The 27,500-nt window shown below is 46.3% G+C and overlaps 1 protein-coding gene across 1 annotated transcript in view; it reads left to right on the top strand.

Annotated features, from left to right (window-relative positions):
• The window catches only part of ca10a (carbonic anhydrase Xa), a gene marked incomplete at both ends in the record, with an annotated part of 114,607 nt that overhangs the window by 80,402 nt on the left and 6,705 nt on the right, over positions 1-27,500 (top strand). The window contains 3 exons of the mRNA XM_079756863.1: positions 13,365-13,550; positions 23,323-23,418; positions 26,111-26,183. Of these exons, the coding sequence (XP_079612989.1) occupies positions 13,365-13,550; positions 23,323-23,418; positions 26,111-26,183 (355 nt within the window). The remainder of the gene's footprint in view (positions 1-13,364; positions 13,551-23,322; positions 23,419-26,110; positions 26,184-27,500) is intronic.

Genomic DNA, 27,500 nt, shown 5'->3' with positions numbered 1-27,500 from the left:
CAGGGGTTTGGCTAGATACAAACACAGCTCAATAAAACCTGCAGCTCAGCGGAAGCCCGGTGAGTCGATCAAGGATAAAGAAATATCAAAATCTGATTACGTCGACGGAATCACCCAAGACACACAGATCCCCAGCTGAGCAGGAGGAGTAGGGAAACCTGAGGTGTTCCACCGCCCCCTCCCCGGCAGTGGTACGGTGGAGGCCCCGGGCTAAGCCATAACAACATCCATATCATCAGACGGGTCCACGCAGGAGACGTAACGCCTCTCCCCGCACCCCGGCCAGGGACATTAGCGCCCGTTAAACTTGTCTCCCGGTCGATGCGCGCTATAAGAGGTGTGCTCAGGGTGTGTCCCCGGCTATTGACGAGGCGTAAGCTGGTAGTCATTATGAGGTATTGATCAGGAGCGCTTCGCTACGTCCCATGGTCCGCTGGTCGAGGATGGGGGGGGGGGAGCTCTTCTCAGGATTGAAGAGGTGTGTCTCGGAGCAGATATTGGAATCGGATCACGTCAAGCCTTTGAACCCCGCTGTCCTCGCAGCCGCTTGACGGAGGGTGTGTGTGTGTGTGTTCGACTGTATGGCTTAATGTAGGAGGTGTGTCTGGTGTACGGCTTGATTGAGGATGTGTGGTCCTTAGACAACGAGATACAAGATGTGTGGTCCTTATACAACGGGATCCAAGATGTGTGTTCGTTGTGTGTTCTCTTAAATACAGGATGTGTGTTTAGTATAGGATATGTGTCTGTTGTAGAACCTAATATAGAATGTTTTTCATTGTCATGAAAAAGTCATTAAAATAGGATGTGTGTTTGTTGTATAGCGCAATATAGGATGTGCGTTTCTTGTATAACCTGATGTAGGATGTGTGTCCGTATAGAACATAATTAAAATAGGATGTGTGTGTGTGGTATAACCTAATATAGGATGTGTGTTCCTTGTTCAACTTAATGTTGGATATGTGTCAGTTGTTCAATATAGGATGTGTGTTTGTGGTACAACCTCATATTGTCTGACACCGAGTTCTAGCAGGTGTCCAGAAGGGCTCAGCGAACATATTGGAACAACACTAAAGGTGAGGGAAACGCAGCACCTGTTTGACTCCTCCGCCATCCACGCTCCCATATGTCTCAGAGCACTTGGGAATGACAGGCATGTGTGTGTTGCCAAGTCTTTCCTAGACAGTGTGGCTTCCTTTAACTCCTCAACCCAACCTTCAGTTCACGTTATCTTTGTGGAAACACTGTTCGTTAGACGGTAAGCTCCACAAAGATCATGTAACCATGTTACGAAACAAGAACATTGCTGTGTGAGATTATTAATACACCATCAAAAGACCTCGATTTACCTCTGTTAAGATGCAATAATACCGCTGATTAGCACGGTTTCTTGAACTAGCATTTCATCTCCACCCACACAGCGAAGCAGCCACGGTGGGGTTCTGCTCTAAAGAGCTTTATGTAAGAGCTAGACTGAAATACAGGTCTGTTGTCCGTGTTGTGGAAAGGAGGAAATGAGGTGGGCGACCATTTCTACCTTTGCCAAAGGATTTATGAATTATGACATTACTAATGTGTTTTTTTGGCCAGTTAAAAACAAAACAAAAACACAGGTAGCAGGGGAAGTGCGTGTACCGGATTACTGCTTAATATATACTCACTAATCAGACCTTGTAGGAGGTAGTTATGTGATTGGTTCTTACTGGCTGTAGACGGTTATCTATTACTTGTTCTGTGACTGGTTCTGTTGTTGTCTATGGAAGGTGCTTCTATTACTGGTTCTGTTACTGCCTGTATGCAGTAGTCCTATTAATGGTTCTGTTACTGCCTATATACGGTAGCTCTATTACTGGTTCTGTTACTGGCTCTCAAAGGTCCCTGATCATGCACACCTGCCTTCCACCTCTTGACTAACAAGCCCATTCTTCTAGTTTTTTGTGTATGTACTCCAGGCAAAAAAACAAAACCCTTTTTCAGAAAGTCAGATCCCAGTTGGGATGGATTCCTGGGACCTTGGTGGAATGTGGTTGAGGTGAAACGCAAATGCATGAGTGTGCAAAGAATCATTCTCTCTACGTGGACAAGAACAAAATAGCTGCTGGTTATAATACAAAACGAATCCTTAGACCTTCCCTTTAGACCTCTTGCTGGTGGTCATGTCTGGAGACTCTGATCTTCAAAGCAGGGGATGAAACGGTGAATCATTCACCCTGAAGTCGTCATCTCCACCCCCAACACCCTCGGGTGCTGGACTGCACCTTCGGTTTGGCAGTGATTCAGCAGCATCCGATGGTATGGTGGAACGTTTTCCGTTCTGCCTTCACTGGACTCGGTACTCCCATCGTCTCTGTGGAAGATTGGGATCCAGACAACAACCTGCAGAGAGTCATAACGATGGGAATGATGACAAACACCTTTATTAGGAGCTTGAGGAGCTACATATGATCGATAATGTCCAGTGCCATGTGGTTATTTGTACACATGCGTTGCGGACGTTTGAGGTGGCTAAGCAGCAACGAGTGGCTGGGAGCTCTTTGTGGTAATATGTGGAAGATTACTTTTGATGTGGCGGCGGAGACTCAAATGGAGAGAATAATATGCAGAGTAGTACAATTATTCCGTAGACAGCGGAGATCTATCAAGGAGCTGGAGGAGAACACAGATTCCATAATGGATCTTGTAACGCGTCCATTCAATTGCCACTTTAGATGCTTCTAACCGTTTGGTGCTCGGGTTGGAAGGAAAACAAACCAGCTGATGAATCAGCTAAGATCCTGACGCCTCTCTCTGCCTAATCTTTCATTTCACGTGCGTCAATGTACAATGTTGGTCGTACATGTTTCCCAATATAAATTGTTTGAATAGCAAACGATGAATAACGTACTTGAGTGCACTTGGTACTGATTGTACCAGTTTCTCCTGTTCCCTTGAACGTCGATGAACCAGATGACACCAGTGCTGTGCATCTCTTAGCCTTGAGATACGTACACCGTTGTGAATATGTTTTTGCTCATAATGCACACAAGCACCACAAAGAAGACAACAGGAAGGTCTGAAGAGCAGCTCTTTTCTCTCTTTCAGCGTTCTTCCTTTCTCGTGGTGGGCTTTACTAAAAGACAGACACAATGCTTCTCTCTTTCTTCACTTTGATCCAGCGGCCAGCTGTCTGCTGAGCACACAAGGCTGGGAAGGTAGTGGTTGCAGGAGAGAGGGTGGCTGCAGTGGGGGGAAGGAAGGCACAATAGACTTATTATTTATCTCTCTCTCTCTCTCTCTCTCTCTCCCTCAGATTTGTATTTCTGAAATGAATAGTAGAGAGAGAGAGGCAGATAATTGGGTTGATTCTGCTGCCCTCTAGCTATCTAACCATGTTAGGATTCTTCTCCCCCCCCCCCCTTGAAGCTTAATGGATCGTCCCACATCACAAACAAGATACATAAATCAGACCCTCCCTATATTAAGATGCATTATGAGAAAATGGGTTCTCTTCATCACTCTTGTAACTTCACTTAATGTCCCTTCCTGCTCTCTCTCTCTCTCTCTCTCTCTCTCTCTCTCTCTCTCTCTCGCTCTCTCGCTCTCTATCTCTTTCACTATTATCTGTCCCTCTCTCTCCTTCACAATTCGGTATTTTTTCTCTTTCTCCTTCACTATTCTGTCTTTACCTTTCTCTTGCTCTCTCTATTATACCTGTAACCTCGTCAAAGAGTTGTCCGAATGTTTTTTATCATTGTAAGGGTACACAATATCTAGAGTACACAATAAGTGGAGTACACAAGGAATATAGTACAAGGAGTACAGTGCACAATGAGTACAGTACACAAGGAGTAGGGTGCACAAGGAGTAGGGTACACAAGGAGTAAAGTACACAAGGTGTAGAGAACACAAGGAGTAGAGTAAACAAGGAGTAGAGAACACAAGGAGTAGAGTACACAAGGAGTAGAGAACACAATTGGTAAAATGTTGACAATAATCGGAGGGGGTTTGGGTGGTGAGGGGTCCGTGGGTATTTCCACTGCTCCTGAGGTTCCTGTTCTCCACACAATATGTGTGGAGTGTGTATGTGTGTGTGTGTGTGTGTGTGTGTGTATGTATTTGAGTGTGTGTGCACATGCATGCGTGCGCCAACAACAGTAAGCCAGCTCTCTGTGACGCGGGGCTCAGCGAAGAGTCAAACCCGAGATAGACAACAAAAAGCAGATGGCATTCTGGGAGAGGATCCAGACTGTCCCTTCTTCTACTTCTTCTTCTTCTTCTTCTTCTTCTTCTTCTTCTTCTTCTTCTTCTTCTTCTTCTTCTGCTTCTTCTACTTCGTTCGTCTACTGGCCCCATGGCGCTGTCATGTCTTACTGTCATGGCCGCCCTCCTAATCAGGGGCTTAACGGATGGCATTTCACACCTGCACACACACCCAGGAGACCTAGCTGCTGGCTGGCGTCGCTGCTCCATTTTGTTAGCGTGTAGCACGGGGCTACTGGGTCCAGATGAACCACCATGACAGTAGTAGAAAACAGACTGATGAAAAGAAAAATGATTAATCAATGAATGTAAAATTAATCAAAGTGTAAGTGAACCCCCTTGTTTCAACTCGAATGCGACCACTACAAGATTCGTACAAAAATGTGTTTAGAGCTTTGAGTTGTTACGAAGGAGGGGGCGTGTTGTCCCCATGGCTGCGACCATGTGATGCTGTTTGGGTACCGTCCTTGTGAGGGAATGTGGTAAAATGTGATGCTGTGTGTGAAACGTGTTACACAACAGGCCGATGTACTATATGGCTGGAGCTATGCTTGCTTTCAACTACGTGTTTGAGTGCTCATGATGGCTGCCCCAACGTATCCTGTGTCCCTTTGAAGTGGTTTGCGTCCTCACAAATGAACGCTACGCGTACGCAGGATGTCATCTCCACGCGGAAGCTACCGGGCCGGGGGGATGTGACAGGGTCAGGGGTCAACAGCGACAACAATGGCAACAACAATGGCAGAAAGCGGTCGCTGCTGTCGGTTTTCTGCCATGACCTCGGAACTAACAAGAGTATAACCTAGTAATCTAGTGTCGCCGGCGCTGTCAGTGTTGGACATGACGCTGATGTTTTCGGAAAAGGGCACTTTAATGTCAAGAAAAGAACAGCAGGCGGAATTTAGAGTAAAGCGAAACGTTCAAAAACGGGTTGGCTGAGGCCTAAAACACATAATATATATCCATAAAAATAAAAAATAAAGGTTTTGGGTGTTTGCCCATTACACAATTGATATGTGCTAGTGTACGTGTGAAAATGGCACCATTATTTGAAGAACATTTTTCTTTGTGGATCAAGTTTATAAGCCTTAACGCTTTAATCCACAGTGGGAAACCCTACTTCCGAACTGTTGTATAGCTCAGCGAACAATGTATCACTTGAAAATGAGCCAATACTGTGCTGTCTCTGTGCAAGCAACACAATGCACCACTCTGGCTCTGTAGGGTTTGAGCGGTAACTCATGTTCAGAGCATGGAAAGCCATCAATACTATCAAATATTTATCACCCAGCCATTAAAGCTCCTGCTCTCTGTTGTCTCTCCTGGCCTGAGGAGAGCAGGTGGCTAGTCCTCATCAAAGGCAGTAGGAAAAATAGACTGCTTTGTTCATTTTCATTCATATTTTACTCTTCTTCTCCCATAGCAAGAGAGCAGCAGACAGACACATCGATCGACAAGACCGAATCAATTGACGGACTGGCGGACACAGATTGACTGAAATGCAGAATGAAATGTGGAAAGAGGCGCGGAGAAAAAAAAGCAAACGAGCAAACAAAGGAAGGAAAGGAGGAGAGAAAGGCTGCGACAATAGGGCCAAGCTTTTCTGTTCTGGTCTCCTTCGGCTCATCACACATTATTGGATTTCCAATGTCGGCCACAGGCAGCTAATCCGCCCGGCTGGCTGTTGTGAGTGAGGGAGAGAGGGCCGTGGCGTGGAATGCCAAGGAGCCAGATCAAGTCAGCACATTTAGCAGCAGCGGAATCCGAACTCGCACCCAGAGATTCTGTGGGTGGCGGGCTTCAGCGAGAGCCTGGACTCTAATCATGATCTTTACGCCACACAGGAACACGGGTCCACTCCCGCAGACAGAAAGGCAATACTGAACAATGATACAAAGTCCTTTAGATTCCCCACATTAAAGAACCCAACAAATACAACACACATCTTTGCCTTGGATGGAGGGATTGTCGAGTTTATTTGTATACTTGTGTATTCCTCTGGAGGGAAAACGTGTGCGATCTGTATTCCGGAGGAGTTCTCGGGCTGATAAACAACTCGGAGGGGTCGGTCGATTTGTTTATTTTTCTGAAATGGTGCAGAGACCTGTCCCTGCTGGGAACCGTTCACGTGGAATGGGCTGGAGGAGCCAGAGGTTGTGCGGAGGCGCTGCGGCGTTTTACCACACACACCGCGCGCTCGGGGCAGCGGTGAAAGGCACTTTTGATGACAGGTTTTAAATGTGCGTATTGGCTTCTTTTTTTTTTCATGCTCTGGAGGATGTGTGTGTGTGTGTGTGTGTGTGTTTGCGAGCGCGTGTTTGTGTGTTTGTGTGTATAATGTATACATATATGTGTGGAATTTAACAGTAGCCAATCCCGTTATGATGCTTTTGTACGACAGATTAAATTTCATCAATTTAAGTTTCGATTGCATGTTTCTGAACGAAGCCCTCAAGCCTGCGTTCGACACGACACGGTAATCCTAATCTCCGGGGTTCAGAGGGGCCCCATCAGCCCTGTGTGTACCCCCTATACCAATCTACAAGAGAGTTGTATCCGTAAATGATTTAAAAGATCATTTGCCGCCACCGTCTCACCGTCAAGTGGGAGCGGGAGAATCCACAAGTACGCTTTTATAAATGAGGCCCCTGAGGTGCTGGCAGACTGATTGAATTCCCAACGTTTTACAGGCTCTAATTAATTGCTGCTCACTCCACCTATCAATAGTAGCAGATCGTTTTTTACTGTTCAGAGGTTTACAGATAACAGCCGTTTAAATGGAGACCGCACATCTGCTCGGGTATGGTTTGCTCTTTTATGCGTCCGTATGTCGCGGTGGAGCCCGGCTGTGGAGGTGTGGGACTGGGGGTTCCTGAGTACCAGGGCCGTGCACCTGGGAACCAGCCCCTCTGTTAGGAAGGTGTCTGTTGTTGTTGTCTGGAGCTAGTCAGTCTGTTCTTTTTATCTTTATGCATTCCTTTGAGGTACCAAATCATCGTCAACTTCTGGAAGTCCATTAAAAAATAAATAAACTGAAAGAGGTTATTATATATATATATATAAATGAATTTTTGTATTCACTGCAGCACTTTGGACCTCGTTTGAAGAAGTTATTTGAGGGACTCTGTGCTGGCAGGGTCTCTGTGTTCACCAGTGACTCTTCTTCCCCCACTGGGCCGTGTAAGGGCTACTGTCGACTTTTACAGTCACATGCTCTCTCTCTCTCTCTCTCTCGCTATCTTGCTCTCTAGCTCTCTCTATCCCGCTCTCTCATTTTTCAAATGCTCTGGCAATAGTTTTTCATCATTCATGCCAATACAGCAAATTTAATTGAACTGAGAGAGGGAGGGAAGGAGGGAGGGAAAGTGAGAAAGAGTCTTAATACGACTTTAATTACGATTTATTAATAAAAGCCTTTTCGGTAAGCCTTGTCCTATCCATCAAGAGCCAACACTGCTGACCACCTGTCACACCATATTCACACCCCTGCACCCTAACCCAAATTACTACCAACTACTACCTGCACCACCCAAACCTACACTATTACCTACTACTACCTGCACCATCTTAACCTCTCTCTCTCTCTCTCTCTCTCTCTCTCTCTCTCTCTCTCTCTCTCTCTCTCTCTCCACCACAATGAAGAGAGGGCCAATCTCATATTTCAATTAAATATGTTTCTCTATGATTCACTGCCTACCGCTACAGGGCCAAAAAAAACGACATATCCGATTTCGCCCCCCCTGACTATTCCACAGCTCAGCTTGCATTTCACCGGGCTCTGGGTAACGTCTTCATCGTCTACTCATCCCTCAACCCCAACGCCCCGCCGTCGACCTTTCACCTGCTCCCTGACGGCAGAAGACAGGCGGCAGCGTCCACAAACCACCACTCTATCGTTCCTCGCGCTCCTTCCCTTCGTATCAAAGCCGTATCCGTTAGCGCTTAGCGCTTCACGCATGGCGTGCTGGCGTGCGGCAGGCTAATGGGCCTGCATAGTGCGAGGAGGCTCTGAGACGCACGGTCATTAGTCGTATTGATCTGTGTGCTCAGCTGCTGGTGATGATTGCAGTGTTCTCTCATTAGCAACATGTCCCCCCTTCCTCCTCTCTCTCCCCCCCCCCCCCCCCCCCCTCCACTACCGTTACCGTAGCAGCCTCTACGTTTAACCCCCTTAAGACGGACAGCATCTTTGCTTTTATGGCTTGTTTGCCCACCATTAAAACACCTCCCGGGGGATGGCTCCTCTCAGGACGGTTGTTCTCCTGGATATCGTCAACGGCAGCTCAGCTACCGCTGCCCCTTCCGGATCCTTCTGCCGGTGTTTCCCTGGACAAATTAAAAGAGTTGTTTAAGCTGCCCGAACAAATTGCGCAAACAAAGGCAGGGTTAAGGGGAAAGGATACAAGGCGATGAATCGCGGCGTGGAGATAACTGGGCTCACCGCAGCTGGCGTTGTAATTTCCGCTGAGCGACGTGAAGACAATCACTTAGTTTGCATCGGAGTAACCATACTGGATTTGTTTTTACCGTCTCTCTCTCTCTCTCTCTCTCTCTCTCTCTCTGTCTCTCTATCCCTCTCTCTCTCTCTTCCGTCTCTCTCTCTGTCTCTCTCTCTCTCTCTCTTCCATCTCTCTCTCTCTCTCTATCCCTCTCTCCATCTCTTTCCCTCTCTCTCTTCCGTCTCTCTCTCTCTCTCTCCCTCGCCCTCTCTCTCTCTCTTCCGTCTCTCTCTCCTCCGTGTTTTTTTTCCCCTGCATGCCTCTCAGACACTTTGATGATACCACCTCCGCTCCGGGGCCACATCTTACACCTCTTCCACCCACCTGGTGTTCTGACACACTCATACACACACCTACACATACACACACACACACATACAAACACCCACACAAACACACACACACACACACATGCGAACACATACACACACTCACACACAAACACACACCAACACATTCAGACGCATACACTCACACACACTCAAACACACACATATACACATCAACACAAAGCTATTGTGTTGACAAAAGGCGAATCGACCCAGTAAGCCTACACACTCCCCGCAATCGATGTGTACACCCACGCGTGTATATGTATATATATATATATATATATAAACTCACAAGACTATGTTTCTTATGTGGTGGTGCCTCTCTCTGTTAGAACACTGAGCAAACGAAATGTGGTGAAATATTGTGTCGTCTGTCATAAATCCTGAGTTGTTGTTGTTGATTAATTGTACCATGTTGATATCTGTGGCAAGCAGCTCTTGCACTTCCTCTTGTCTTGTTCAGTTGTCATGAAGCAATGGACGTGCCCGTGTGAGTGTGTGTGTGTGTGTGCTCATGTTATTTTGTGTGTGTGAGTGTGTGATTGTTAGTGTCTGTGCTCATGTGAGTGTCTGAATGTGTGCTTGTGTGTGTGTGTGTGTGTGTGTGTGTGTGTGTGCTCATTTGAGTGTGTGAATGCGTACTTGTTTGTGTGTTATTGATTGTGTGGGGGCTCATGTGACTGTGTGTGTGTGCTCGTGTGCTTGTGAGTGAGGGTGTGTTTTTGCACTTGTGTGTGTGTGTGTGTGTGTGTGTTCACTCGTTTGAGTGTGTATGCGTGTGTTCTCATGTGAGTGGAGTGTGTAAGTGTGTGTTTGTGTGAGGGGTGTGAGTGTGAGTATGTGTGTGCGGGCTCAGGTGAGTGGTTGTGAGTGTTTGTGTGTGCTTGTGTGAGCGGGTGCATGTGTGTTCTTGTGTGTGTGTGTGTGTGTGTGTGTGTGTGTGTTTGTGTGTGTGTGTGTGTGCGTGCCCACACCTGTCTGCGTGCATGAGGCTGCGGCGGCATGCCAATTAAGGCGATATCTTCAAAACCCGCCCTGGCTCCTGTGGTTGTGAAGATGATGGGGAGGAGAATGGAAGGTGTTGTCATAGCGATTCATAGACTCATATATAACACTGTCGGCTAGATAAATTAAAGTGCACCAAAGCATTTAGTCCCCTGAAGTTTTTCGGAATTCATAATTACAAATGGATGTGTGTGCGATGGGTTGATTAGAGCAGACAGTGTCCTCAGCAGCGTGACGCACTGGGAGATGGAGTTGTTTGGGTTTCCGCAAAGTGCTGGATGCCTAACTAGAGGAAAAAGGGGAAAATACACCTAGACCCAGTTTGTTTGTACTAATCATCCCTCGGCTGATAGAAATTGTGGTGAAGAGTTACGACTTTCGCAGAAAAAACACGGGAAGCAGATTTTGTTTTTGCTGGCGCCGTTTTCCACCATGAACTTTGTTTGCTAATTGTTTTAGTCACGACATCACAAATAAAACCCTCAAGCAGTATTCCGGCTTCCCTTCCCTTCGCTAAAAGCATTTCTGTCCAGCAGTGCTGATGTTTGAAAGGCTATTAATATTGAAGATGAGCACTTGCACATCTTGCGGGATCGCACAACCAATGTGTCCCTGTGTTCATTGTGGTTTTGTTTATCCGGAGAAACTTCGGTATACAATGTTTTCTGCACTGTCTTTTTTTTTTTGGAGCATGTGTTTGGTAAATGTTGTTTTGGCTGAGGTTTTTTCTGCTGCTTCACTATTCTGGTCTTATTGTTCTCACAGAAAGACAAGCGCACAACCAATTACACAAGTCGCTGTGGTCTGTTTGTTTGTATTATTTATTTTCCGTGTTGTACAATATCTTCGCCACTGCCTAAGTGTTCTCCTTCCCCATTAAACACAAACACACACACACACACATATCGCACGTCTTCCCTGCTGACGCCGCCGTTGCTCCCACCACACTTCACTAGTGATGTCTCCCCGCAACACGGTCCCCTGTACCGGGGACGGGTGCAATCAGCCCCGTACATTTGATACCGGTTGAAAAGAAAGAAAAAAATAAGCAAAGAAATAAATATATAATACAATGAACATCCTGTTATCCTGTTCAGTCAGCGTTCTGGCGGCCCGACGCAAAACCACACGTCAGGCCTCTTGCGGCCGGGATAATCCAGGAGAGGGCCTCTGCTATGCTTGGTTTATATTTATATTTATTTATTTGTGTGTATATACATTCGGTCGTCTTCCAAGGCTGTGTAATTACAGTGGAGGTTTGGTTGTTCTTGTTTTACACCCTCTGCCCCCAGATTCCTATTTGGCAAAGTCCTTTGTGTCCAAGTTGCTGTGTTGCAATGTTTGTGTTTGTGTTCAGTGTATTTCTGTACTTTGAAGGACATTGAGAATCAAATCATGATCCAGATTTTAGTTCACTCTCTCTCTCTCTCTCTCTCTCTCTCTCTCTCTCTCTCTCCCTCTCTCTCTCTCTGGCTCTCTCTCTCTCTGGCTCTGGCTCTCGCACTCTCCGGCTTTCTATCTCGCTCTCCCTCTCGCGCGCTCTATCCCTCAGTTTTCACACTTTCCTTATTTTTTCTCATCAAATCGGCGAACTTTCAAAGGCTTTTTTATATCAAATATTTACGTCTTGTGCAGAGAGGTCTTTCTCTGGGGTGTGGCGAAGGCAGAGGTATTTTGAAAGGATAATAAAAGAACAAGGTGCATGGGGGGGAGGGGAGGGGGGGAGAAAGAGGGGGGAGGGATGGAAGAGAGTAAGGGGTGAGGGAGAGAAGATGAGAGGAGTCAGGGGTAGGAAGAAGGAAGGAGAACTAGCAGGGGGCCAAGCTAACCAAGGCTACGCTACGCTAGCCCGTAGCAGTATGTTTTAAAAAGGGAGCTCCCGAATATTAATAACTAAACATAGCATACTGAAATCACTTTTCATGTTGCATCAGTGGTTACACGGTAGTGACCTTTCGCGTTTTTACCCCACAGCTGTCGGAACACACAAAACAGACATAGACGGTAGAAAGTACCGCTGAATCGTCAAGGCTGTGAAATGTAAAAACATCTTTTGAGTTTTATTACGACTAGTTACCGAGGGACCTTCACCTGAAAAGGCTTTCACTGTGAGTCCTGAAGCGGCAGATGAAAAAGGTAGCGGTGACTCTTCAGCCCTATAATGTTTCATCTGTTGGAACACGAAACTGTGTCTTTTTTTGAAAGATGTTCTGGTCATAAGACGTACCAGATCTTGACCGGTTCTCTAAAATCACGGATGACTATCTTTCAGGGTTATTTTCTTAGTAGTAGTAGAGACTTGCCTAGTAGCACAGCATTAGTACGGCAATTACACAGCTTGTGTGTGTGTGTTTGTGTGTGCTGGTCTGCTTGCTTGTGAAGGTGTGTTTCTGAACTCGTGTGTGTATGTCCGCTCGTGTGATTGTCCAAAATGTTTCATCCGTCGGAACACGAAACATCTTTCTTCTGAAAGACGTTGTGGTCATAAGACAAACCAGATCCTGACCTGTTCTCAAAAATCACTATCATCTTTCATGGTTTTCCCATTTCTTTTGGAGACTTTCCTAGTAGCATTGCATTAGTACGGAAATTACACAGCCGGGGCAGGTTTCAAATATCATGTGGATATTTAAGATATCATAGTTGGGGAATAATTTAGATCGCAGAGAGTGGAGAATGTAAATAATGTAGTGAGGGCATATTTTAAATATCAGACGGGTTCTTTGAGGTATAATTGTGAGGGGATCTTGAATCAGTGATGGAGCTTCAGACCGGGTGTGGTTTAGGAAGAAGGGAAATGAGTTTCCCCTTTTTTCGCAGCGCTACCTCCACCACACCTGGAGCTAGGGCTTCAAACCAACATTGCGATGTAACAGAACTCGATTTGCTAATCGCAAAGGCTGCGGGAAAAAAAAAAGTGTTTTTTATTTTTATTTTACAATTCAATATTTAAACAAAGTTGCTATAATATAAATTCATCGAATCTCAACGCATAGGCCTGGCCTAAGGGAAAAAGCAGTTAATATGATGACTGCTTCCAATGTTGTGTTGGTCGTATAGAATGATTTATTGCTTGTTTAGTGAATTATACAGAATATAAGGAACTTTGTAAAGAAAAATCGCATACTAAAACGTGATTGCAATATTGGTTGGAATAATCACAACTAGAATATTTCCTTAAATCGTTCAGCCCTACCGGGAGCGCTAATTTCCGTTCGTACATGGGATGTGTTGTTTTTCTAATCGTATTTAACTCCTGTGTTCCCCTCTCTTCGTTTGGTCGTCTCAGGTGGGAGGCACGATGTACAACACGGGACGCCACGTCTCGCTGCGGTTGGAAAAGGAGCATCTAGTGAACATCTCCGGAGGCCCGATGACGTACAGCCACCGCCTGGAGGAGATCCGGCTGCACTTCGGCAGCGAGGACGGACAGGGCTCCGAACACCTGCTCAATGGACAGGCCTTCTCCGGAGAGGTCAGACGCTGCGTGGGGGGTGTGTGTGTGTGTATGTCTGTTGTGTGTGTGTGTGGGTGTGTGTGTCTGTGTTTGTACGTGGGTGCGCATGCATGTGTGTAGGGTCCGGTTTGTGTTCTATATGCTTGTGTTATTGTGTTTGTTTGCAGATATGTGTTTGTGTGTGCGTGTGTGTGGGTCGTATTTGGGCACATGAATGTTTAAGTGTGTCCCTATGCTTATATGTGGCAGAGGGTGAGATAAGAACGTTATTGACTAGACTCTATTATCTTGTCTAGCCTCGACTTTATGAGACTTTCACTTTATGGTAACACCATTACAGCGCCCCATATAGATACCTTTATTTTCTTTAATCGGCCAATTTATAATAAATGAAAACACACACACACACACAAACTCTCTCCTTTTCCCTCTCCCTCTCTCTCACTCTCACGCTTACTCTCTCAATCTTTCACTCACACACACAGGGTCCTGGGAGGTTTGAGGCAGTAAACAGCTGTTGTTTATTTAATCCACAAGTGAATCGCATGGCGCCACCATCCCGATTATTAATAATAAGCAATTTGCGTGTCAACAAAATAACTGCAGTCTTGATGGCAAATCTATTTTAATTATAGAAAATCATATTCACCTCTGCAAACTGATGTATTACATTTGTCAATTGAAAAATTGTCGATTTAGAATAAATAACCCGTTTTAATTTAACAGATTTTTGGTGCTGTCTGAAAGAGAGTGAGAGCTAGGGAGAGAGATCGAGAGATAGGGGGGAGAGAGAGATAGTAGGGGGAGAGAGAGAAGGGGGAGAGAGAGTTGGGGGAGAGAGAGAAAGAGATAGTAGGGGGAGAGAGAGAGGAGCGTGAGAGAGAGCGAAGGGGGGAGTGATAAAGAGAGAGTAGGGGAGAGAGAGTGTAGGGGGAGAGAGAGAGAGAGAGAGAAGGGGGTGAGTGATAGAGAGAGAGAAGGGAGAGAGAGAGAGTGAAGGGGGGAGTGATAGAGAGAGAGCAGGGGAGAGAGAGAGAGTAGGGGGGGATAGAGAGAGAGAGAGAGAGAGAGAGGGAGAGAGGGAAGGGGGAATGATAGAGAGAGTGAGGCGCCTCGTTTACAGTTGTTGTTTTTTAATGCAACACCAGACAAATAAGGTTAGAAATGTCAACGCTTTGACAATCACATTGACTTCGCACTGAGCGGCTCCATCTCTGAATCCTAAAGGCTGCTCGACTGCCGTCCAGCTGCGACACAGCACCCAACCGTGTCTGCTGCCGACGGTCTGTGGAGATACACAACTCTCCTTGGCACCGACTCAATGAGGCAAAAAGAGCAGCATTCATCTCATGCAGACTGCGGCTCCAACGCAGAGCGATACTGTAGAATAGAGATAGTCTGGGCTCTGGTTTAAATGTACTCTTTGGAGCAGACGGCAGGGAGATGGTAATGTTGCATTGTTTTGAATAATCCTGCTTTGTGCGACGTGAAACTGTGTAGAATACAGAGAACACACACACACACCTTTTTACTAGGCTTAGGTTTGAAATCGAAGCGATAGGAATTAAACTGAAATGTAGGCATTGATCAGGTTAGAGAGAGCAAAGACAGAGAGACAGAAAGGGAGAGAGAGTGTGTATCTGTGTGCGTTTGTAATTGAACGACTTTTCAACCTGCAACAACAAACATCAACGCACAACAGAAACTACAAGAGAAACAAATTATTGCAATGAAATGAGCATTCTGATCTCGTATTCGGCAGGTGTAGTCAACTGTGACGTCCTATAGGCCAGCGGTGAGCCCACTAGATCTTAACATTACCTGGCTGATGAGAGCTGCTCTGAACACGTATTTTCCTTTCATCATTTGATAATTATAATTAGTCTTCTACCTTTGGTAATGTTCCTGTTGTACATCTGGGTAACTGTCTTTTCCTGAAACACCTCCCCCACACGACTACTAATTTCTTACCCTTTTTCTACAAGAAAAAATATTACTTCAATACATTGTGAAAGTGCGGCGAGTGAGTGCTCTCTCTCTCTCTCTCCCTCTCTCTCTCTCTCTCTCCCTCTCTCTCTCTCTCTCTCTCTCTCCCTCTCTCTCTCTCTCTCTCTCTCTCTCTCTCTCTCTATTTTGTCTCTCACTCTCTGGGGGGAGTGATTGGTTAGCATTAATGCTGCAAAACATTCATCATAAAAACTTAAAACGTAAATATATTTAACTTATTTTCTCTCTACCTTATTTTTGCCTACTAGGCCTGCAAAAGCCTTTGTGGTGTGTGTGTGTGTGTTTTTTTTTTGTGTGTGTTGGTTTACAGCCTTCTCTAATGCTTCTGCTTGCATGCGTGTGTGTGTGTGTTTGTGTGTCCGTGTGTGTGTGTGTGTGGTGTGTGTGTTTCTGCGTGTGTGTGCGCTTGTATATGTCGACTGTTGTACCACCGGGGTCCAGAAGTCTGAAAGTGTTCCAACACCTTGGGGTTAAGTTATGCTCTGTGCTGAGTGTGTGTGTGTGTGTGTGTGTGTGTTTGTGTGTGTGTGTGTGTGTGTGTTTTTTTTTGTGTGTTTGTTGAGCTTCCCTCCCCTGGATTTAATTCAAATTCAGACAAATCTGCAAATGAAACACCTTTGGTTTTAATAAGTGCTAAAATATTCTCTGTATTATTTCCTTACGGGACGGCGTTTCTCATTTATAAAACTCTGCAAGCGTGAGCACAAAAAGGTGACAAGCTGAATATTCTTCTGACACACCGTGCTTGAACTCATAAATAGCAGATTAATCACCCAATCATTTTGACACGGTGACATTCAAAGTTTTTATGTTTTTGTAGAATAGTACAAAATAATCACTGTTAATATTAAGTTGTAACCAGAAGGTAGGTACAGTTAAGTCACCTGACACTGAATAGAAGTCTAATTTCTTTTTTTAATATGTTTATGTGAAATAAGAAATGTTCCTTTGGTAATACTAGTCTAGAAGTGACGTCTTAAATTAAAAACCTGACATACACACACATTCCTTTCTACTGCATTTCACCAGGGAGACTCATTTTAGGAGTTTGTCTTTGACTGTGGAATAAGATGTCCTGTCCCTAAAAAATTGATTACAGGCACTATGTTCGTTTACTTGTGTGCATTCAGTAATAGATCTCCTATGGTGTCTCCTCTGTTGTTTGCTGTTGCCTATTGATCAGGGAAATCCTGCCCTAATGGGTCTTCAAGACATCACATGAAATATGCGCTGCATACCTAATCAGGGGAGAATAAACCACCCCTGTGAATATTATAGCAATAAGTAAAGATTATATTCATAATATAAATCTACTTGATTGAAGGGCTGGCACATTTTATGTTTTATTAAGAAAGATCATCTTCATGATGTCATGCATACGGGATTTAGGAAATCATCACAAGCTGAGAGTCTGTCAATCTGTGTGTGTGTCAGTGTGTGCCAGTGTGTGTGTCTGTGTGTGCCAGTGTGTGTGTCTGTGTGTGCGCGCGGGTGCATGCGTGTTTGATTAGAAAATCGTCTTATTGGCAAATCTCATTGAGCTAATAACACATAATAATGTGCTAACACTAATAGCACATTATCACTCTGAATGCTGTTGGCGTCTATACACATTTTTCATCTGCACATATTCATTAGCTGCTAAAGCACACATTCCCTCTCTGCACAAGCCCTAATTCCGCTTGTCGCTAAATCACGTCTAACATCGTGACTGGGGCTGTAATTAACCGATGGAGCCGAAGGGAGAATCACTTATTTAAACTGACAAAACCTGCCGAGGCCACGTTTATGGTATGTGCAACAAGTGCTCTGGCATTTATATTTTGAATAGGTCTGCACTTGGGGCGTGGTGATAGAGCAATCAAACACAACATCTGCAGGTAAAGTGTCCCCCTGCTGAACAAAGGACAAGGACATTTATTCAGAAGATGTTACACAAAATAATACCTTTTAAACAAAAAAAACAAGGAAATCGAACTTTTGTAGGGTTACCTGGCTTTTCCGTTTTCCAGGGATACCCCTATCTCTGTTTGCCTGTCCCCGGCTGGAGCTGTCCCCAGAAAGTCCTTGTTTTATAAAAACAGGATTTTGTTCATGTACACATTATGGAGTTTTAACCAGGAGACAGTTGGTAATTATCCTGGTGTCTATCTCTCGCTAAACGGCGGGCCTACCCATCAACTTTACGCCGTGAGCAGGCCTCGTGTAACAAAGCGGGATAATGTACAGCAAGCCGGCCGTTATCGGCCGGTCATTATTAGGAAACTAAGCCTCGACAGGGCGAACCGGAAACCGACGCGAGGTAGAGGTGTCTTGCCTCGCCCTGAAGGGTATTATTTTCGATAATGACCGCAACGTTCGATACATCATCCCACTTATTACACGGCTACTTGCCAAAACGAAAAAATAATTCACAGGGTGTCTTTTTACAATTTATTTGTTACCAGCATTCGTAGTGTTGATCAGCCGAGAAATAGTCTGCTAAAGACGTTGACGTCGCTTAGCAACCGAGTACGCTGGGGTTGATAATTACCGGACTAGTTGCGGAGTGATACGAAAGATGGCAAAACCCCCACTGTCCTTGACAGCAGTCATTATATGCTTGCCAACGGTGAATTATCAAAAAGTAATTCACCGCCCTAAGTTTTGAAGGCCAATGCAAGTCGACGGAGCGTTCCACGGCATTGAGAGGAGCCGTGTAATAATCTGAGATAACGACCGGCTTGGCTGTACATTATCCCTGAGCGGCTGTGTAGCGAGCAAGCTAGCTAGCTAGCCCTGCACCGACGCACGCAAACAGACAATAAAACAGACGGGACAACAAAACAAAGTGATAAACTGATTGGACACTTAGGGCCCCTTAGCGCAATCCGTCACCCGGTCCCGTCCCCCGGTGCGACGGTCGGAAGCTGACCTGGGGACACGCACGACCGGCTGCTAGCTAGCTTTACGAGCGCTGGCTGGGGTTTATGGGGGTCAGGGAGGAGCGGAGGGTGAACGCCTCGGTTCCGTCTCATTGCTCTTCTTCTGCTCGTCGTCCACCGCGCCTCCAACTATCGACTTCCTGTCCTCATATTTCCCAGCATGCCCTGGAGCTTAGCCACCCATCAGCCGGTAAAGAGGTTGCCATAGCATAAATACCACAGCCCCTCACACCGCACCACACACACGCACGCACACACACACGCATGCACACACACACACTTATACACATAAAGGTATACACACATTTGCACACACACACTATACACGCACACACGCACATATATACACATATAGGTATGCATATGTGTGCAGTGCTGCACACACACTATACGAACACACACATGCACACATATACACACACTACACATGCACACGTTTGCACACACACATACATGTGCGTACTTGGGTGTGCGCGCACACACACACACATATACCCACACTATACAAGCCCACAAACATATACACACGCATATACCCACACTCACTCACACACACTCACACAGACACACACACCTTGCAGCCAGCCTAGCAGTCTCTGCTGGGGACTGAACTCTCTAACCCGTGGTAACTATTTGAGTGTTAGGTCAATGTTCTCTCCATCCCTTCCAGCTGCTAGAGTTTACTTTGTGTATGAACTGCATCTCAGCGCTTAGCAGGTGGTTGTGTCCAGCGTGACACAAAGCTACGAGCCCATCGACAGAACATTGTATTCATTGTAAATGTCCAGGTTCCTCTGATAAACATCAGCCCTTGGCTGATTGACGTTTTATAATTGACCAATCGGTCGTCGGTGATGAAACAACAATTATTCTGGTCATTTTTCACTGGTAATTTTTCACTTGTCTTTTTCCCCCCTGAATGTACGTGAGTCATAAGTGATCAACCTCCCATCTCCACGTCTTCTCCACCTCTCCCACGCCCCCCCCAGAGAAGAAGATTGCTACCGCCAGGTCAAAACGGAGACTTAATATCCCTGGGAGGACGGAGGGGCGCGGGGGTCAGGGGTCACCGCCCCCGGCCCAGATGCGGTCAGCCCCTGGCGCGTTCTGAGCCGCTGCACCACTGGCGATGACATTGCTCTGACAGCACGAGCTCCTTGTGGTGGGTGCTGTTGCTAGGCAACATGCAGGGTTTAGAGACTGACTGTTTCATACTGTATCTACAGTGAAGACTGCTCCGACGCACTGTACGTACAAAGGGTATACACTAGGGGTAGTGTCCTATCATATCACCTGGTGTTCCCTAGTAAGTAGTGTACGTTGCATTTACATTCATGGTATTTATCACACGCTTTTATCCAAAGAGACTTACAACCATTCTCACACCAACGGCGGAGTCAACCATGCAAGGTGACAGCCAGCTCGTCGGGAGCAGTCAGGGTGAGGTGTCTTGCTCAGGGACACCTCGACACTCCTCACAGCCGGGGGATCGAACTAGAAACCCCCCAGCGGCAGCCCCCCTGTTTTCTCTACCTCCTGACCGAAGCCAAACACAACCTAGTAAACACTGTCAGTCAAACCCGACACGGGCAGAGATCTGCTGGCTTCAATCCAGGCTCACAACAAGACACGATACCCTGCGTCCTCGCAAAAGCCTAGCGTAGTTATCAATTCACACCGATCCACCACCACCACCATATGTTCTCACTAACAGACGCGCCCCTCCTCTGAGTGGCAGGGGAAGGTAAGGCGACGAAGAAAAAACACCTTTAACCGGAAAGGAGAGGTGTTACCAACCGCTGCGCGTGCGACTCACATGTCACTCGGCTGACATCTCCTAACACGAAAACACCTCCACCAGACCGAGCTCTCTCTGTTTATTCACCGCGGACGCCGTCAACTGCTCAGGGTTGGACACCGAGCTCCAACCAACCTCTACCTAACACACACACATATACACACACACACACACACACACATACATATATTAAACACACGCACGCACTCACACAAGCACACATATGCACACATATACACTTATATGTACACACACGCACGCACGCACACACATATACACACACACACACACACACATATATATATACACACACACGCACGCACGCACACACACAGACATATATACACACACATATACACACGCACACAAACACACACACATATATACATATATATATCTATATATATAGATATATATACACACATACACACACACACAAACACACACACATATATACATATATATCTCTATATATATAGATATATATACACACAGACACACCTAGCGTTCTTTATTTAATCCCCTCTCCAGGGGCCGAGTAGAGCTTGACCCGACGCCAGGTAGACCTTCCATAGATAATCCTGGTGGGACTCCTCTGGAGGGCGGGCCCGTTGCCGTGGTTCTGGGACCACTGCGGCGGTGTTGGTAGCACCTGCTGCTTCCTGCCCCCGCCTCCTCCTGCACACGCAGAGGCCCGCGGGCTCGCTCGGCGTCTGTGTAAACAGAGCGTGTTTGTTTGGTGTCTCCTAGCCCAAAGATGTATTTGAAGGCGATTATTTTGCCGTGCCAAATAACAGGGAGATTTTTTCGGTCGCAGAGATGTTGTGGCCCGGGTGGGTTGTTTATCGCCCGTACTGAGTCACTATTTTCCTCCATGCTCGCTCGCCCTCTCTCGTTCGCTCGATCGCTCTCTCGCTCTCTCTCTCTCTCGCTCTGTAACTCTCTCCCACTATGTAACTCTCTCTCTCTCTCTCTCTCTCTCTCTCTCTCATTTTCTCTCCCTCTCCCATCTCTCTCTCCCTCTCCCTCTCTCTCTCTCTCCCACTATGTAACTCTCTCTCCCTCTGTAACTCTCTCCCACTAAGTGACTCTCTCTCTCTCTCTCTCTCTCTGTCTCTGTCTCTGTCCCTGTCTCTGTCTCTGTCTCTGTCTCTCTCTCTCTCTGTCTCTGTCTCTCTCTCTCTCTGTCTCTCTCTGTCTCTCTCTCTCTCTCTCTCGCTCTCTCTCTCTCTCTCTCTGTCTTTGGCCGCTGCCCTGTAGCTCTGGTTTGGTGGTGGCCGGAGCGTGTCCGAGCGCCTCTGAGCGTCTGTGCAGCCTCACTTAGAGAAATGAAGAAAAGTGAATTCGGATCAATGCGGGCCGCGATGGCAGCCCGCCTGCATGGTCGTATATATATGGACGTTTGGTCACTTTGTGCTTTCCCCCCCAAACCAAGCGTTGTGTAATTACTTTCCTCTCTGCCATTTCTTTGTTTATATCCTTCTGTCGTTGCATGTGCAGAGCTCTGTGTCGGAGTACACACACACACACATACCTTCTAGGTGCTTGTGTGTGTGTGTGTCTACTCGGCGTGTGTGCGTGGGGATTTGAAAGTGACTTTTATCCCCCTATGCCCGTAATATCAACTATAATTGGGTTTTTCCGATGTTTTTATTGTCTCAATGTTTTATTATTAAAAATTTTGACGCAGTTCTTTTCAGAAGTCAGCCTGGATTAGGAGCGCTTGCAAAGTCTCAGCATGTGTCTATATGTATTAATAAGATATATATATATATATATATATATATATATATATATATATATAATGCCCCCGGGTTGTTGATCATTTATCAACATCAAGAAAACACTGAAATAGTCAGACAAATAGTTTTGCTGAGGGGGCACCTCCTCACCCAGAAGCCTCTGGTACTTTCCTGTCAGGGGGGGAACAGCTCCTATTATCCCCCCCGTCTCCGTGTCCCGCCTGCAGGGAAAGATATTTCCATGACTCAACTGGTAACCGGTTGACACGCAGCAGTCAAGGCGGCAGGCATAGAGCCCGGTAACAGATACAGCCTACAGGAGGTGTCAACGCTCTTATTGTGAAGGATAAGGGGTGGTAATGGCGCTGTGTGTGCAGTTGGAGTGATGGAAGCTTTAACTCCATGAAATGATGACGTAAATACGTCACCCCTACATCTAAAATGTTTTATTCCTGATTCAAATTTTTTAAGGGTAATTTTACTCCGTCACTCTTTATACATAATAATTAGTGAGTGTTGTGTGACCTCTGAACCCCAGGGCTACACTTTTCACTAGCAGATGAGCTAGCACCCACAGCACTTTGATCCCTATATAACGAGGTGAGTTGTCTCTAGCAGTTAACAGCAGAAAGGAGGGACGAGACGGGGGTCAGGTGTCAGGCCTTTTATCTCTTGAGGGCTCTCAAAGAGCATGGATTGGCTAATCCTTGCACTTCAACCCACAACATGTCTTTATATGTAATTCCTAACGGCATTTCTCATGCTTCTACATTTCACTGTGTTGTGTTAATAGAACTGGTGTCTCATTCATGGAGAATATACCAGAGGATAATTATGTTTATTCCTCACGTTCAACTAATGATGATGATGATTTTAATGATGACATTATACCTAATCTTTCGCTAGTGATGCGTGTGTACATTGTTCAAACGCCGATGTTTGATCGCATCGTTTAACATTCATGTTTGTCTTTTAACAACAATGTTTTAACTTTTTCGCCTTAACTGTTGTTTACACTCTCCAATATCAATGGGATTGTGACCAAAGTGCTGTAGCTGCCTTAATATATTTAGATTAGCACCAGTGCACGGTTTACCAAGCTTGCAGCGATGGGACATTTATTGCAGTTTTAAACGCTGTGCGCTCACCTTGGATAAACATCTAGAGGCGTGACATTTGTCTTAAACACTGCTTGTTTGAATCAGCGAACGACCAAACGGAATGACCTAAAGTGTCCAGTGTTTTACCTGCACAATATAATAGCGGTAGAAGGCTTAAAGGCTGACATTGTGCTGCTGTCATCTCTGTCTGTCCTCTAGGTTCAACTGATCCATTACAATCATGAGCTTTATACCAACTACACGGAGGCAGCTAAAAGCCCGAATGGACTGGTCATAGTCTCCATATTTATGAAGGTGAGTGTCTTATAATGTACAAAAAGTGTAATAGAATTTACAAGTGTCTGTAGAATACAGACACGTGTACATTCTAGATATATATGTATAGTTCATATATATATGTATATATACTGAAATTGTGTACATGTGTCATGTGACATGTATATATATATATGTATATGTGTGTGTGTGTGTGTGTGTTTTTTCCTATATGTGCCTATCCAGACTATTAATAAAGCAAGCTTTCGTTCAAAGGGACATCTTGTGAGCCGAAGATATGCGCGTATGTGTGCGACGGCGTTCAAAGGTTCCTACTGTAGTATAAAATTGGCTGCACATTTGCGTGACCTAGTTAAATGTGCACAACACAAAGTAAGAAGGATTACAGGACTGACGTTCCAGGGCCTCAGGCTAACGTATTGTTCCGCAGAACTCATTGAGATAAAGTTAAATGATAAAGACATAAGCTAGCAGCAGTCCAAAGTCACGGAGACCTTTCATGTCGCTGGAAAAGTTTTCCCAGCAAGCCAGCTTGAACTGCGTTGAGATAATTGTCAAATATAATTAATAGAAGCCTCCTTAATTACATTAACATGCTATTGTTCATTATTTATTTTTTGCGCTGGCAGCATCTCAGGGAAAACCAGAAACAAAACAACAACAAGGTAGAAGCTCAATGACCCTGTGTCTTCAGGGGTCAGAGCCATCTCCCTGTGTCTCTCCGTGAAGCCGGCGTTTGTGATCCACGCCGCGAGCAAAACAGTGGCTCAGGAAACAATTAAAAATCCAATCATGACGCGGGAAGGGGCATGAGTCACTCAAGATGTGTGTCTGTCGGCGCAGCGAGGTACACGCTAAAAGTAGCCGCTGAAATTGCATCGTACCACTCTGTGGTGTCTGAGGGGCCGTCCAAACCCGTTTTCCTCCCTCTGAAAGGCCTCATTTCATTCCTGCATCAGACCCCCCAAGTGAAGACCCTCCCCCCAACCTCATACATATAATCAGACTCCATGAACCTGGCTCATTGCCTAGCAACACTCATCAGTACAGGAGTGTGCCTTCTCACCTCTAGAAACCCGCAAAACCTCTCAGAATGCCACCTCCCTGGACTCTTACTATCCCACCTCCCTGTTCTCTAATGTCTCACCTCCCTGTTCTCTACTGTCCCACCTCCCTGTTCTCTACTGTCTCACCTCACTGCTGTCTCACCTCCCTGTTCTCTATTGTCTCACCTCTCTACTGTCCCACCTCTCTGTTCTCTACTGTCTCACCTCCCTGTTCTCTATTGTCCCACCTCTCTGTTCTCTATTGTCTCACCTCCCTGCTGTCTCACCTCCCTGTTCTCTACTGTCCCACCTCTCTGTTTTCTACTGTCTCACCTCCCTGTTCTCTATTGTCCCACCTCTCTGTTCTCTACTGTCTCACCTCCCTACTGTCTCACCTCCTTGGACCCCTTTGTCTCACCTCCCTGCTCCACACAAAACCCATTCATACATACATTCATTCAAGTATGTTCAAAAACGTACACATTTGAAGGCAGTTTGTTTTCAAAGTAAGAAGGTAAAGTTTTGGAGCAGATCATGTCCTGCGTCGGAATGACAATAATGCAGGTAATCGCCAACGAAGTGTGACACGAGCATCGGTACACTCCTGCACAGAAGACAGCCACGATGATTTAGCTTTAGAGAGAATCTTGTAGAAATGCTCATGCACAGAAGTTCCAGCAGAGAGCTTTCAGATGAAAAATCAATGTGATAATGCCTGCCAGGCACAGCCAGGCTCAGAGCTGCATTTAGAATAATGCTGGCACGGAAGGTACAAAAAAACAAGGAAAAAAGTCACAGACAGAAACAGCCCGCTCACCCACCCACTGGTTGCACTCCAAAAAAAATGAATGTAGTAATCCCTCAAACACTTCCAGCCTGCTTTGCCAGGTTATTCTGCGCCATTGGAACAGACATGCGGTAATTAGCAACGTCCCACCAGCTAAATAGACCGGAGCACTCATCCACAGTCCCCTTCTTTAATTTAACAACTCTTACTTTACAAATCCTTGTCGCACCCCACCAACATTAGAAGCCACGCCCGGTAAAACAACTAGGAACCGAAAGGGGTGGACGGGCCATTGGGAGTGGGGGCGGCAAGGGGTGAGGGGGTTCAGGATATCTTCTAGGCAGGACGGGGGTGGTGGTGGGGTAGAGCTAACACTCTACACTAACAACTCTACTAACAATCTACACCTCGCCTACAACTTGAAGGCCCATGAGAACAGTGTGTTACAACCACCTCGCTGGGAGGCTGCGTTCTCCTCCGATGGACACGCCGTCCTTCGTATGTTTTGTTCAGGGACGTTTTTTCCTTCTGCAGGTTGGCCGCCCACATATCCAAACATACGAAACCGTTGCACGTGTCATGTACGGATCCATATGGTCGGGTTCCTCTTTTGATTCAAGGTTGTCCTGACGATGTTTTTCGAGCTCTTCTTTCATTCGCACCCGCTCATTGTCTGACTTTCCCTCCCTCTCTCTCTCTCTCTCTCTCTCTCTCTCTCTCTCTCCCTCTCCATCTCTCTCTCTCTCTCTCTCTCTCTCACTCTCTCTTTTGCTCTCCGTCTCTCTCCCATCTTTCTCTCTCTCTCTCTCGCTCTCTCTCTCTCTCTCTCTCTCTATCTCTCTCTCTCGCGCGCTCTCGCCCTCTGTTTACTACTCAGATTGCTGAAACATCCAACTCGTTCCTGAATCGAATGTTGAACAGAGACACCATCACAAGAATAACATATAAAAGTAAGTGAATCATTCCCTGCTCACCACCCGTGCTTTCGCAGTTCCAAAGCTTCATGCATTGATGTTTGTTTTTATGTTCGCAGCAAGATAGACATCAATGCATTCTTAGCCTAACCCACTTAACATTTGGAACACACATTTACAACATATGTAACACACATGTTCACCACATCAACACATGTAAATCACTTCTTCAATATCTGTAACAAACATATTCAATACAAGTAAGACACAATTACAACGTACTTCACATACATGTTCAACATACATAGCACGTATGTGTTCCATGTACGTCAGACCGATGCATGTTCACCACACATAACACACGTGTTCAACATACGTAACACACATTCCCGTACCTGGAGACTAAACTAAAAAGTAGAATTTGAGGCACTTTCTTGTGGATTCTTCAGTAAGCCCCATTAAAGGTGTGTGGGGGGGGGGGGGGGCTAGAGGCATCAGTCAGTAGCCCCCCTCCTCTTACTCCTTCTCCTGAGGGTTTCCCCCGGCAACAGATAGCAGGCTCTGCTGTAGTAGATCAAGTGAGCAGCAGTTCCTTTGTGCTCTGAGTTCAACCCCCGGGCTATCATGGAAGAAGAAGCCAATAATTGGATTAATGGCAGGGGGGGGAGAGGGATGGAATAAACATACTGACCTCTGGTGGTGGGAGGGCTCCCGGAGGAGCAGCGGCGAGAGCGCCGGAGGACGCAGACGGAGGCGAGAGAGGAGGGCGTGAGGAGGGAGGAGTCCCCCTAGAGGACGGAGAATGGGTTCTGACAGCTGTCAAAACAGCCCCTCACATGTACACGGACTCACACTCAGCGTACACGCTTTGCTGTCGTGCCTGCACGCACACACACACACACACATATGTAAATATATATATATAATTGCCTCCTTGGAGGAGCTGCCACCGTATATTCGCCTTTTCCTCTGTGTGTGTGTGTGTGTGTGTGTGTGTGTGTGTGTGTGTGTGTGTATGTGTGTGTTTATTTCTCTGGCAGTGGGGGGTAGTTAATTGTCAGAAGGCATTAGCCCGGCTCCACAGTGAGTATGGATTGCGCCGTGGACGTGTGAGATTGGTGTTTTCTTGTCAGAGCCGCGGCGAGCGATGGAGGACCGTGTCGGCCGCACGCTGATAGGCGGGATGCGTTTACAGTCGACGGTTGCCAAGCATCTGTCGGCGGCGCTACGATAAGACGCGCCGCTCAAGTGCGGAGCGGGTCGCTGGAGAGAGACGGAGAGGGAGGGAGGGGGGAGGCGGAGAGGGAGGCGGGAGGGGGAGAGAGAGGGAGAGGGAGGAGGGAGAGGGAGAGA

Source organism: Pollachius pollachius (genome assembly GCF_949987615.1).
Source record: "Pollachius pollachius genome assembly, chromosome: 19".
Lineage (NCBI taxonomy): Eukaryota > Metazoa > Chordata > Actinopteri > Gadiformes > Gadidae > Pollachius > Pollachius pollachius.
The sequence above is the reverse complement of the archived record's forward strand: the minus strand, read 5'-3'. Positions and strand labels throughout refer to the sequence as shown.